At 60.5% G+C, this 12,676-nt stretch overlaps 1 protein-coding gene across 1 annotated transcript in view; it reads right to left on the bottom strand.

The window, feature by feature from the left end:
* Positions 1-1,463: 1,463 nt before the first annotated feature.
* HS1BP3 (HCLS1 binding protein 3) overlaps positions 1,464-12,676 on the bottom strand; it is a 35,874-nt gene continuing 24,661 nt past the window's right edge. The window contains exons 5-7 of the mRNA XM_082358443.1: positions 9,355-9,515; positions 7,811-7,946; positions 1,464-3,773 (exon numbers count right to left, since the gene is read on the bottom strand). Of these exons, the coding sequence (XP_082214569.1) occupies positions 3,512-3,773; positions 7,811-7,946; positions 9,355-9,515 (559 nt within the window). The 3' untranslated portion in view covers positions 1,464-3,511. The remainder of the gene's footprint in view (positions 3,774-7,810; positions 7,947-9,354; positions 9,516-12,676) is intronic.

Raw genomic sequence — 12,676 nt, 5'->3', positions numbered from 1 at the left:
TCCAGGCCCACGGAGCCTGGTCCTTTGGTCACCTACCCCCAACCGTGAGGCCTCAAGGGAACTGTTTAAGTGATGAGGGTTTGCACTGAATGGCACCATCCACAACTTGACACTGAAAGGTCATCCACTCAAAGGGGCTCTGAATGTTGAGCACGCCTGCTCTGGGCGGTCTTCAACCCACACAAAGACCCGGCAGCACTGGTCCAGCCAGGGCCACCATCCAAGGGACGTGTTGGTAGCTCTTCTCCCTTCTCCCGTCCGCAGGATATGCTCACCTGGGCAGCTGGTGAGCTGGAGAGCCGAACGTGGCTTTCCAGGCCAGGTCTCCCCGGAGACAAAGGAAAGCCTAACACCACACGGACTGTACCGACAACACCAAGCTGGCAGCTGGGCATGAGGGTCATTGGGCCCCCAAATCACCTGGACCTCTGCTGCCTCATCCGCGTCTCGTGTGAAGGCTTGAGCCTCGGGGCAGCCCCAGAGCACACAGAGGCAGGCTGGGTTCCAGACTTGTGGCACTGATACGGTCACGGGACACCAGAGTGTGGAAGGGTGGGATTCCCCCAGTGGAGCTCGCCTCCCAGCCCGGCCGGGACAGACGCTAGGATGGGGACTTTCCAGGAGAACCGGCTGGAGTTCCCGGCTTCCTGAGAGGAAAACCGGGGGATGGGAGCGGGGCCCCCAGAGCAGCCGGCACATCCTGCCCACGGGGCTCACACAGCTGCAAAACGAACAAACGCTGCCCCCAGTGAACCTCACTTCCCTTCCACGGTGCACTCTCCGCTGCAGGCTTGTGGGCTGCGTGGTCCTTCTCAGAACGACCCAACTGCTTGTCCTTGGGAGCCAAGACCCCCATCTGAGCTCAGCTGCGAGCTCCAAAGCCGAGTGGTGAGGGAGGCCGGCGTGGGCTCGCAGACTGCGCTGCACGGGGCTCCCGGGGACCCATTTCTAGTGCTCTGGGGGATGTCGGCTTGCAGAGCCGTCTGCTAAGAACCTCTGGGTCCCGGGCAGGAAGCAGCATCTCAGAATCTGACCCTGGCAGGAGAGCGGAGGCTAGGACAGGTTCGGATACGGATGGACGGGTTTATTCGGCGGGGCTGTCTTGTGTCAAAGCTGAAAGGACTTCAAGGCCAGTTCAAGCCTAGACCGGTCCCTACCCTGAGGAGACAGAGGTGAGGTCTGGAGAAGCGAAAAGTCCTCTTTCCAAACAGGCCCCGGCTGAGCAGTTACTGACCGACGACCCCACCAGGCCGGGGCCTCTGGCCCCTCTGCCTCAGCTCACACGGTGGAATCCCCCCTCTGCCCTCGCCCTGCCCTGTCCAGCAGCAGCCTGGGAGGCCTGGCATACCCCAGGTCCTTCGAGGGAAGCACCCTTGTTGAGCCCCATCAGCCCGGGGCTGTAAAGACAGTGCCCCACATTGTCCCCCATCAGCCCGGGGTCAGAAAAGGTCGCCACTAACAAATGCGGGAGCGAGCCACTGACATGGACTTTATTGGATGACCGGATGCCACAGATTGGCCGGTGGGGCACAGACCTGCGGGGCCGCGGAGCATCAGTATCTCTGCTGAGGGGTCCGAGTGCCAGGCCGCCAGGGGGAGGACGGGCTAGCAGTGGGCGAAGCCACACCGGAGTGGCAGCTTCCACCTGTGACCCCCCACCAGAGGACCAGCCCCCCACGGGCACCTGCCAGCTGCACCCTCTCTCCTATGTGGCACGCTGGGGGCGGAGGAGCCAGGGAGGGAGGGGCCCAGAGGAGAGAACAGGGAGGAGAAAGAGGCCACGGCAGCCCATCACCTCACCACCTGCTCCTTCCCTCGGAGGCCTTCCTGCGGTCAGCAAGGGTGCGGACCCCAGCGTGGCGTGCGGGTGTGAAGGCCTGGCAGTGAAAGAGAAGAGGGGCGGCTTGTGCGGGGGGCTGAGGCTGTCCCGAGCCAGCTCAGGGCCCCAGGGAGGCTGCCCGCGGGGCCCAGACAAGGCAGAGGGGGCGGAGGAACTAGGCTCTCAGCCCCCGGAGCCGCCTATTTCCTCTCACGCTGGCACCAGTGGAGGGGAAGGGGGACGGCCTTATCGGGACTGGACAGCTGACGAGGTGCGTGAGACGCGGGACAGACCAGACTGAGCGCTCCCGCCCGCCCTGCAGGTCCTGGCACTGGGCAGCGGGTGCTAGAGACTCTGAGGGCAGCAAACACCGGCCTGGCTCAGGCAGAATCCCTGAGGGACCAGGGTTGGCTCCGGGCCCCGACTGGGAACGGCCTGGGGTCCTAATCCCAAATCCTCCTTCCAACCCTCTCTGTCAAGCAGCACAACCCAAGGGACAACAGCGGTTGCATTTTCTTAAAAACCTGTGTTTCCTTAAAAGCTAATTCTGAACATGAAGACTGTATCAAAAAAAGAGGCATTCTTTGCTCCATTAAACATCACTCATTCATTGAGTTTCCTGAGCACTGCACCAAGCTCAGACCCGCCTGCCGGGGCAAGGGGGTCGGGGAGAAGTCTACGGCACTGGCCCTGCCCGGCGCAGGGCTCCTTCTCCCGGGAAGGAGGCTCCCACTAGGGGAGGCCAGTGAGCAAATCCAGACCCTGAGGACAGGGAAGGCCTGGCAGCACCCACCGCTGGACAGACGGGGCCCTTCAAGTAGCGGCCGAAGAGCCCCCAGCCCAGGCCTGCCGTGAGAAGGAGGGGCACCTCGGCCACAGGTGTCCCTGAAGGGTGCAGGGACAATTGTGCTCAAAGCTGTAACGGTGGACATCGGCCCTATGGCCAGAGGCCCAAGGAGGCCGTGGTCTGGCCGGGCCTTCCCTAGGAAAGGAAGAGACAGGAAGACACGGGGATTGTCAGGCCATCTACACACCAGAGGCAGGGCTGGGCCTGACGTCTCCCTTGAGCTTCGACACTTGGGAAGGCACCGTGCTTAGCACCTGGTAACCCGAGGTGGCTCGGCCACCCCACCTAGCCAGGCTCTCCTAGGCACCCACTCAGCATCCCTCTCCTGGGGACCCTCCCAGGGCCTGCAAGCCTCCAGGAGCCATGGTGACTAGAGACTCCAGACTGGCTTGGCATGGAGACCCCCCCCACCAAACCCCAAGTTGGCCAGGCCCTCCTTCCCGTGCTGGGGCTGGCAGAGCCGGTGGGCCCAAGTGGGCACAAAGTTTCCCACCCCGAGTGGAGCCTCCCTGGTCCCCCGCGCTCCCAGTCTCATGACATCCTGGGGGCTGGGTTCCTGGTTAGCAAGGCATCCCCACGTGCTCTCCCCTCCACATCCACATGGCTGAGACAATTTAGGCTCCAATTCCTATAGTGACCTTGCTCTCTGCATCTTGCAGGATTCCATAAACCCACAGGCCTGAGAAAAAGGAAGAAGGCAGTACAGGGGTCCTATGACCCAGGCTTCCACCCTCCCTCCCTTGGGAATAGAGGTTCTGGCCCCACAGGTCCAAATCTGCACCTCATTACGTGCCCCTCCACAGGAGAGTCCGCTGGCTCAGGAACAGCACAGGGCTTGGGGGTGGTCAGAAGAGGCTGGGGGCAGCCTGGCCAGGAGCGTCGTGGTCCCGGATGTACTGTAAGATGTCCGTCTCGTCCATGGCTTGGATCTGCTGCTGCTTCTGCTGCCTGGCCAAAGCCTCAGATGAACCCGCTCTGGGGGGAACAGCTGGTTTTCTGAGTAGCGCTGGCTTAGCTGCCACTGGAGGCTTGGGCTTGGGCTGGGGCTGAAGCTGGGGTTTGGACTCAGCCCCCAGGTTCAGAATCTGGTCCAAGTCCTCTTCGACTCTAGAGAACCAGAGGGAGAAGCCCTGAGCACAATCTCCTGCAAAAGGGACAAGGTGCCCCCTGCCAAGGCAGGCACCCCTGCAGGGCACTGGGCTCAGTCCCCCCGCCTCCCAGCCTCGCCCTTCCACCCATCCGCCCCCGGGGAGGAACTGAGGGGCAGAGCTCTCCTTCCCTGCAACCCCGCAGCCCAGCGGGAGCAGAGCCGGCCCCTTGGCAGCCTCTGCAGGACTGCTTTTCGGGTGACCCCACTCCAGACAAGCTGGCTCCTTTAGGTGACTTTTCCTTCAACCCTTCAAGAAATAACAGTAACAGCTGCCACATACGGAGCTCCTGCTCTGGGCCACGCACTTTAGACCCATTGTCTTTTTCTATCCTCAACAACCCTTGGGGAGGTATAGCGCAATCTTCACCCTGCAGATGCGGACGCTCAAGTTCTGGAGGCCGAGCCACCTGCCTGAGGTGAAAGCATGTGGCCGGCCTCAGTTGGAACCAGTAAGTCTGACTTGAGACGCTGGACTCTCATCCAGGCCAAGTTCAGCCAGAGAAAGAATGAATGAGGGGCTCTAAGCCATCGTGGGGTGGGGTCTGCCGGCCCCCAGTGTCCCCTGGTGGGCCACCCGGGCGTTCGTTAGACACGGCCCACCGAGGGCTGAAGCCAGCCTCAGCCATCACCCACCAAGACTCCGCCATGCCCCGGACCTGACAGTCTGTTGGTGGAACTGAAGGGCGCAGCAGTGTGACGGTCACACAGGACCAGCCCAAGTCCCGAATAGCAGGAAAGAAAGGCAGCCCCGCTCTGCCCTCTGCCCGAGGGAGCTCTTGCTGCCAGCTCCTTGTGCAAGGACTCAACTGCAGACCAGATGCACAGTGAAAAGACCCATCCAACCCATCCCCCGACCCGCCCACCCAATCAACGTTGGGCTGGGTACCTACCACGGCCAGCCTTTTCCGCATCCGTTAATTCATTTAGTAATCACAAGACACTGTCTGGTAGCAGATGTTAGCTCCATTTTACAGATGTGAAAACTGGGGCACAGAAAGATGAAGGGCCTGGCCTGGGGCCCACAGCTAGCTGGGGACAGGGGAAAGAGGGCAAAGGCGCTGCAGGCAGAAGACCGGGGGGCCTCGCGCAGGCCACTTGGCCTCTCCAAGCTTTGGCTTCCCATCTGCCAAATGGGAACAGTAGCGTCACCCCACAGGGTTACAACCCTGCGTACAAAGACACGCGGTGCGGCAGGCGGAGTGCGGTTCCCTGCCTCATCCTACTACTCCTTCATTGGCCTCAGCCCACCCCACCTGCCTGGTCCTCCGTCTCCCTATCTGTGAACGGGCTCCAGCTCAGACAGCAGCACGGCTGAGTAAAGGCAGGAGCAGCGGGGAAGCACCTCTGGCCAGAACAACTCCCGGCACCACAGGGCCTGGCAGAGGTCTACATGAGGGTGGAGGTGCCCTTCCCGGGAAGGGCTGCCTGCCAGGTAGCAGCTACTGAAGGGGCAGTGGTCACCCTGCCTGCTTCCTGGGTCAGCCTCCTGTGATGGGGCACAGACCCCAAGGGGAGAATTCAGAGCCTCCCACGGATGGCAGAGAAGTGAGCAAAAGGTGTCCCTCCAGACGCGGAGGGACTGGCCCAAGCCAGGCCTTGAAAGAGTGAGTTCCAGGCAACCCCAGGAGGCAGCACCCCAGGAGGCAGCACCCCGGGACAGGCTGCTCCTGGCAAGCTCAGCTCAGCTGTGTCCCCGCTCCCGCCAAGTGGCTGCCCTTCCTCGAGCCCCCCTGGGGCAGGTGCTGGCTTGTCCTGCATCCTCCACTGGAGGCTGGGTACCCAGGAAAAGCTCTGAGGGACTGAATTATCCTCAAACAGGGGCCCTTAGGGAAATAAAGCAGCAGCTAAAAGCTTGTGTCGGAGTTCAGGATTTATACTGCTTGGCAAAGCAATGACTCTTTGGAGCTAATCAGGAGCTGGATTTGCTCTGAGGTGGAAGGTGGGGCAGTCACACCCGGGATACAGGTGGCCACACAGCATCTCTTGCCAAGCACCCTATTTCCAACTGGGCTCCCTGAGTCACAGGTAAAAACAGGTCCCACTGACACAAGGTCCAGCTCCCCTCTCTTCCAGGCCCTGCACGTGTAAGATCAACCACCGAGGGGCTGGAGGGAGGTCTGAAGATCCCAGGTCCACTCCTCTTCCCCAGGTCCCTGCAGAACTTGACTAAAGACCAAAACTGGGGCCCCAGAGCAAGAGGGAACGGGGGCTTCTCAGACTCCAAACCCGGCTCAAATGCCCCTCCATGCTGCCTCAGGATGGCGGATGGCAGATGCCAGTGATGGAATGAAGGGGTGATGAAAGCACTGATGGATGAATGAATATTAGAAAGTTTATCATAAGGAAGCCCGATTACCGCCTGGATAGTCCCAGGACACACACAAAGAAAAATAAAATATGGTTCCTGCTTTCAAGAGGGTAATTCTTTCTTTACCAGATGTCTGGTAGAGCAAAGGCAGGGTCGCAGGACTCACATTCTCTAAGGCAGTGACTCCCAGAGAGCCCTGTGGGATGTAGGAGGCCTTACAAAGCAAAGGGTCCCGGGGACCAACTGGAACGTGAAATGCTGCGTAGCATTCCCCTTGAGCCACGCGTGCCCACACACTAAAGGCTTGGGAAGTCCTGCTTAACCCGGCCATCTGGCCACAGAAAGCCTTTGAAGGCAACACCTTTCAAACCCCCCAAACCGGTGTTCCGCAGGACATGGGCTGGAAAGTGCCGGTGTAATGGATTTAATATAAACGATGCCCAAAGGTCCCACTGGTTCTGCCCCACTAGGACATGCTGAGTCCTGGAAACAGCAGAGGCTCCACGGGGGCGGACCTGCTTCCCTGGGCCTCAGTGTCACCCCGAAGCACATAACAACAGTCCCAGCTTCTCCCAGGGAGTACTGCTGCCTGGATGTCAGCGGTGAGGACACAGGGTGAGCGTGAACAGCTGCCAGGGGCCGCGGGGAGATGTAATGACAAGGAGCCGCCGCCGTGACTCAGGGTCGGCGGGCACTCGGAAGGCTAACAGCCCGCGGCTGCTAACGAGGGGGGGTGGTGACAGCCTCCGGGATCGCATGTCCAGCGCCACGTAACTTCCTGGAAAGACAGAGCTCAGAGTCCCGCAGACGGCCAGGCTCGGCCTGCCTCCTGGGGACACGGATGACGCGATGCAGGGACGCACAGCGTCCTGAGGAAGCAGCGGCACGAGCAGAAGCCCAGGGAGAGCCTGCCGGCCCCGGGGTGGGAGGCGCAGCTGCCAGCCTCCCCTCCTCCAAGCGCTCAGAGTCCTGGAAGGGTGGGAGGACGGGACACAGGCAGGCTGACCTGGGTCCCAATCCCCGCCTGTCACCTGGGCGCTGGGGCCTTGGGCCAGTTACCTCTCCCACCCTCCATTTTCCGTAAAAAGGAGAAAATAGCACCTACGTGGAGGGTGAGGGTGGGAGGCAGTGCTGCTGTGAGGATTAAATAAGATAACACGTAAAGAGCCCAGCATACTGCCTGACAAACGGCACACACCTTGCGGCGGTCAGGTGTGCACATGTTCTGTCAATCGACCTCCACATAACAGACTACGCCTCGCTCTCCCCTCCATAAGGCCTGTCGATGGGGACCTGCCACTGCCCAGAACATCTGCACTTTGCTCCCCCCACGTGAGCTGTGTGCTACCAAGCGTCAGTTTTATATATCTGTTCCCAAACCTGTTTATGCCAGTTACACTTGCTCGTGCAGTTACATAACTTATTCTTTATATACACTATTTGTATACATGAAGTCCTGTCTTTCTGGAACCTGCTGAGCTGCTGACAGCCCCCCACCCCACCCTTCCATCGCACCCCATCTGCTGCCTCCTGGTCAGCTCCCACCCACAGGCTCCTGCCTCTGAGGGGTTGGCATTCCCTCCCTCGGAGCCCAAGGAAGCTGAAGTGCCCCCAGACTGGGTGGGTCCCTGGCTCTGTCCAGGCCACTCTCAGACCTGGTGAAGCAGCCCTGGGGACAGCTGGTACCTGGACAGCTCCTTGGAGGCCTTCCTGCAGCCTGGGCGGGACGTGGGTCCTCCACTCTCGGGGGCAGCTGGCAGCAGTAAGGGGTCACCCAGGGGCACGGCTCCGCCGAGGTCAGGATCGTCAAACAGTTTCAGGGCTGCGGAGGAGGCAGCAGCAGAGGGGTCAGAAGAAGTCCTAGCCTGTCCTCGGCTGCCTGCGGGGTGCAGGGTGGAGAGAGTCTGGCCCAACCTCCTGCCACAGCCAGCAGAGAGGGAGCAATATTGTCACTTCGGTCTGCAAGGCAGATTGCGGAAGTACCAGAGGAATGGGGCCACGTGGGGCAAGAGACAGGTGCTCACGGGGGCCTGCAGCCCTGGCCCCGCCTCCCTCCACGCTGGGCCAGAGCCACCTGATGGCACCCCTCCTGGTGCGGCCTCCCCACTGCTTTCAGGAGGAAACAGCCTCTTCAGCTCACACCCCAGGCTCCCCGTGGCCCCGGCCAGTTGGATCTCTTAGCTCAGCCCCCAGGGCTGCACCCCAGTCGTCCTACAAGCGCTCACGGAGCGCCAACCACCGGCCCGGGGCTGCCAGCTGTGGGATGCAGTGGTGAGCAGACGCGGCTCTGACCACAGCCTCTGCCTTAGAGGAGCCGGGGTCTACTCCCCACCCTCTCCCCTCCTCCCCTGCTCAACGCTGCCCTTCGTGAAAGGTAACTGCGGCTTCTTCGCCTGGAACATGCTTTGTCAGCAGCCCTGGCAAACTCCGCTGATCTTTCAGGATCCAGCTCAGGTACAGTTCCTCCGCCTGACCCTCACCCAGGAAGCCTTCCCTGGGGTCCCCAAGGCACGGACGTCCTGCTCAGACTTGTTACAGGCCCAGGCCAGCCTCTAATGGTCAGGACATGTCCTGTCTCCCTCAGGGAGGCCCTGAGGCCAGAACTGTGATTCACTCATCCAGGTGTTCTCGGGCCCAGCACAGTGCCTGGCCGTCAGCGGGCGCCTGGTGCCGGCTGAATTAATGGATGCCATCAGTTCCCTACCCTGGATGCAGACCCGGGCGGGGGTAGGAAGGGTCAGAACAGGGGCGGGTGTGGAAGTCCCAAGGCTGCTCAGCTTCCCTGTTCCAGCTCTGCACTGGGCCCTCCCTCGGGGTCTCTGCAGGGGACACAGAGCCTCTTGTCAGACTCCAAGTCATGCAGAGCCCCAGCAGGCCGGGGGCAGGCCAGCGTCCACTCTCCACCTGGTGCCCACATCTGGCTGCAGAGGTAACAGAGGTACTTCTACACCAGTCACAACCCACACTTTTCAAAGCAGCAAAGAAAACTACTCTTTGCTTCTGAGGGATGATTAGAATAAACATACAGCCCTGGAATGTTCCAGGCTATGGGGACACAAGGTGTGAGACTAGATTTCTCCAGCAGAAAATCTCCACTGACTGCATGTGCATCGTGTTAACACACGAGCCGTCCTGCTCATGTGTGGTGGGACCAAAGCCGCTTGCAGAGGTTGGCTGGGTCACCTGGGAGACAGCGAGAGTGAAAGGAACACCCCCGGGGCTCTACTTACAGTCCCTGGGGGGTGCGTCGTCTGCGGGGCTCCGGGGAGAGGGCTTCCTGCCCGGGCCAAAGAGCCCCTCGTCGGGGTCCACCTCCTCGTCAAAGATGGAGAGACGGGGCAAGGGTTTGGGCTTCACGGCCACTTCCGGGCGTTTCTTGGGCTTCTTGGAGCTGGGGAATCACAGACAGAATTCGAGGTTAGTACCTCTCAAAAGAGCCCTGCCGGCCAGCCCGGGTGGCCTGGTCAGACCCACACAGGCACTGGGCAGGCTCGAGCTTGTGTCGCGAAGGCACTTTGCAAGGAGCTGACAGTGAGGCGGTGACATGCTGCCACGGAAGCAGCGCAGCCCTGCGCCCAGGGAACGGCCGCTGCGGGATGTGTGGGAAGAGCAGGAGGCTGTCTGCACGACGCAGCTGACCGCAGACAACTCCAGCCCTGAAGGGCCGCAGGACGGGTCACAGGGCACAGGACGTGCCCTCCTTCCGGAGCTGCGAGGCCACACCGCCTCGGCACCCCGGGGGCCGGGATCCGAGAGCCACCGCACAGCCGCTCAGACACAGGGATGGATGCACGTGAGCCTGCAAACCTCAGGGCCTGGCCCCAGGGGAGAACAGAAGGCAGCCTTGGTCAGTGCTCCCTTGTTTCCCCACACACATCCCCCCCTCCCTTGAGCGGTCTAACCTCCGTCGTTCCAGAAAACACTTCAGTCCCACTGAGCAAACCTCACCTCCTTCAGGAAACCCCTCTGGCTACTCAGAGCCCCAATCGCCTCTGCACCCCTCGGGTCCCTTTACGTCTCATTCATCGACTGGCCAAGGTCCTGCTTTGGCCCAGACACTGCTGCGGGAAACCAGGAGGGGACTCGAGGAAGCTTCTGGGCCCCGGGAGGGCTTTATTTCCTGATCCGGGTGGTGGTTACACAGGGGACATGTCAGCCTTCAGGGACCTGAAGACTGCCGATCTACACACGTCACTGGAAGTTATAGCGCCAGTAAATAAACAAACTTGGTTTTATTTTAACAAGGTGATCCAACCCCTGCTGGTGGTGCCTAGATTAGCCATTTTAAGGTTCCTGCAAACAACAGAAATAAGCTTTTAACTGGAAGTGGGATTTCCGTGCGCCTGTCTGCCTGGAGGGCCATTCCACTGGACAGAAGTCACCAACTGAGCTCATGCTGGCGATACTATGCAGTAAAACTGCGCTGATACCACCGTAAACAACACACAGATTAACCAGCAGCAGATAAAAATAGCAGCAGGGCGGCCCTGGGTGTAGGAGGGCAGGGCGCTCAGAGGTGGCCATTCCCACGGTCTGGATTTAGATGTCTGCTAGAATTTCAGCCTCCCAGTGGAGGTGGCGAGATGCTAGGAAAGGTGAGGCTGCACCTGCTGGAAGGCCACGGGACCAACACTCCTCGGTGCTCAGGGCGGAGGCCCCAGCGGGAAGATCTCTTTCAGGAGACAGGGAAATGGTGGTTCAAGAAGCTGGGTGTCTGCTCAAGGCCACACGGCAGGCAGGGCCAGGGACTCAATGGCCACACCCCAGTCCCTGCACTTTTGTCCATCTTGGGCACAAGCCAGATGGGCTCAGGCCACAGGTCACCAGGGCCACACCTCTGCTGTGGTGCCATCCCCAGGCCCTGCCTGTGGTGCTGGGCAAGGTGAAGGGAGCCTGGGCTTCTCCAGAAACTTCATCTGTGCTTCCTCACACATCTTAAGGAGTCAGAGTGTCCTGCTCTTCCTGGGATGTCTTCCCCTTCCGCTTCACAGACCAGGCAGAGCTGGTGCCACTCTAATGACCCCTAGTAAGTGGGTACCGACGAGGCCCTGGCCTTCGGGGCAGGCCAGCTGGAGACGGCCATAGCCAGCCGAGACCCGCTGAATGAGAACCCCAGCTGCAGGCCCCGGGAGCTGCTTGTGTCCCTGTGGACTCTGATGACCAGCCGTGTTCGGGAGCCACTGGACCAGCCGGGGGCCTGCGGGCTCTGTCCCACGGCTGTCCCTCAATTACCCGTCGCAGCCACCCTTTGCTTGGCTCTGCTCCTGCACCCAGCAGGGGCTGCAGCAGTGAAGGGCGAGGAGCCCCCAGCAGGGAGCTCACAGCCCACGTCCGCAGGTCCACCCTGCTCGGAACCAGAACCGGCAGCTCTGAAACCGCCCATGGGGAAGGCACGCACACATCCTCCCCAGCAGACTGGCCCCCTGGGGCAGAGGCTGGGGGCTTCCCACCGACCAGAAATCAGAGGGAGCACAGAGAGAAGGGAGGGTCTGAAGAACAAAGGAAGTGAATGGACAGACGTGATTAATTATCTCTGGAGAAGCCAGGCAGAGATTTCAATGATTTCCCTTCTTGCACCTACTTCTGGTTCGGAGAGCACAAATTAGGCCTGGCTTTCCTGCTATGTGAGTTTTCCTCTCAAATCGGATGAATGTTCCTGTTTTTCTCCCTGGAGACATTTGTTATCTTCTGTGTCTTGAACTGAAATAAAGCGACTCTACAGCACATGGGGCTGCTCAGTCAGGCACCATCTGAACCCCACCCCGTTCCTCCCGGGCCATCCCCTGTCTCCCCGACTACCCCCGACCCGTCTCCAGGGGAGACAAAGAACAAGAAGAAACATGGAGCTTTGATGGCTGAAAGCCCCAGGGTCCTGTCCTGGTTAGCCCCAAATTCTGTCTCTGGGGACTCAGTAGTGTGCCTGGTCCAGAGCAGACGCTCAATAAATATTAGACGAAAGAACAGATGGATGGAGGGGTGGCGGAAGGATGGACAGACAGACGAACGGATAGATGGACGAACAGGGTGACAGTACATCTCTAATCCAGACTTATTTCTACCTCCTCCCCCCAGGGAGGGGGGAAAGGGAGTGAAGAGAGAGGGGCAGCCAGCATCGTCTCAGACAGAGGCCTTCCACCCCATGGCTCCTCCTCCAGGGATCTCGCAGGCACCCGAGCTGGTCTCTCCAGCAGCCCCTCGGCCCTCCCGTAAGAAAAGCTCAACCTTTCACTCGGAGTGACTTCTATGACCCAGCGCTTGGGAAGTACCTCCCACGGGCAAGGACCTGTGCTGGGTGATGAGGGCACAGAGGTGAGGAAGACCTGGCACTGTCCCCAGAAGCTCACAGCCGAGCAGGGTCACAGACATACACCCGTCATCACCACACAGGGCAATCATTCCGTGATAGCCGGAGCCCAGAGGAAGGAGCCAACCCAGCCCGAGGGCTTCCTAGGGGAGGTGGCGTAGAGGTGGGCAGTGACCTGGGGGGCTGAGGGCAGAAGACTGACACAGGCAGAGAGACCCTCAATCTGTGAGGGGCTGCGGGACTGGGCA

Source organism: Balaenoptera borealis, assembly GCF_965194805.1.
Source record: "Balaenoptera borealis genome assembly, chromosome: 15".
Classification (NCBI taxonomy): domain Eukaryota; kingdom Metazoa; phylum Chordata; class Mammalia; order Artiodactyla; family Balaenopteridae; genus Balaenoptera; species Balaenoptera borealis.
This window is presented reverse-complemented; position numbering and strand designations above follow the sequence as displayed.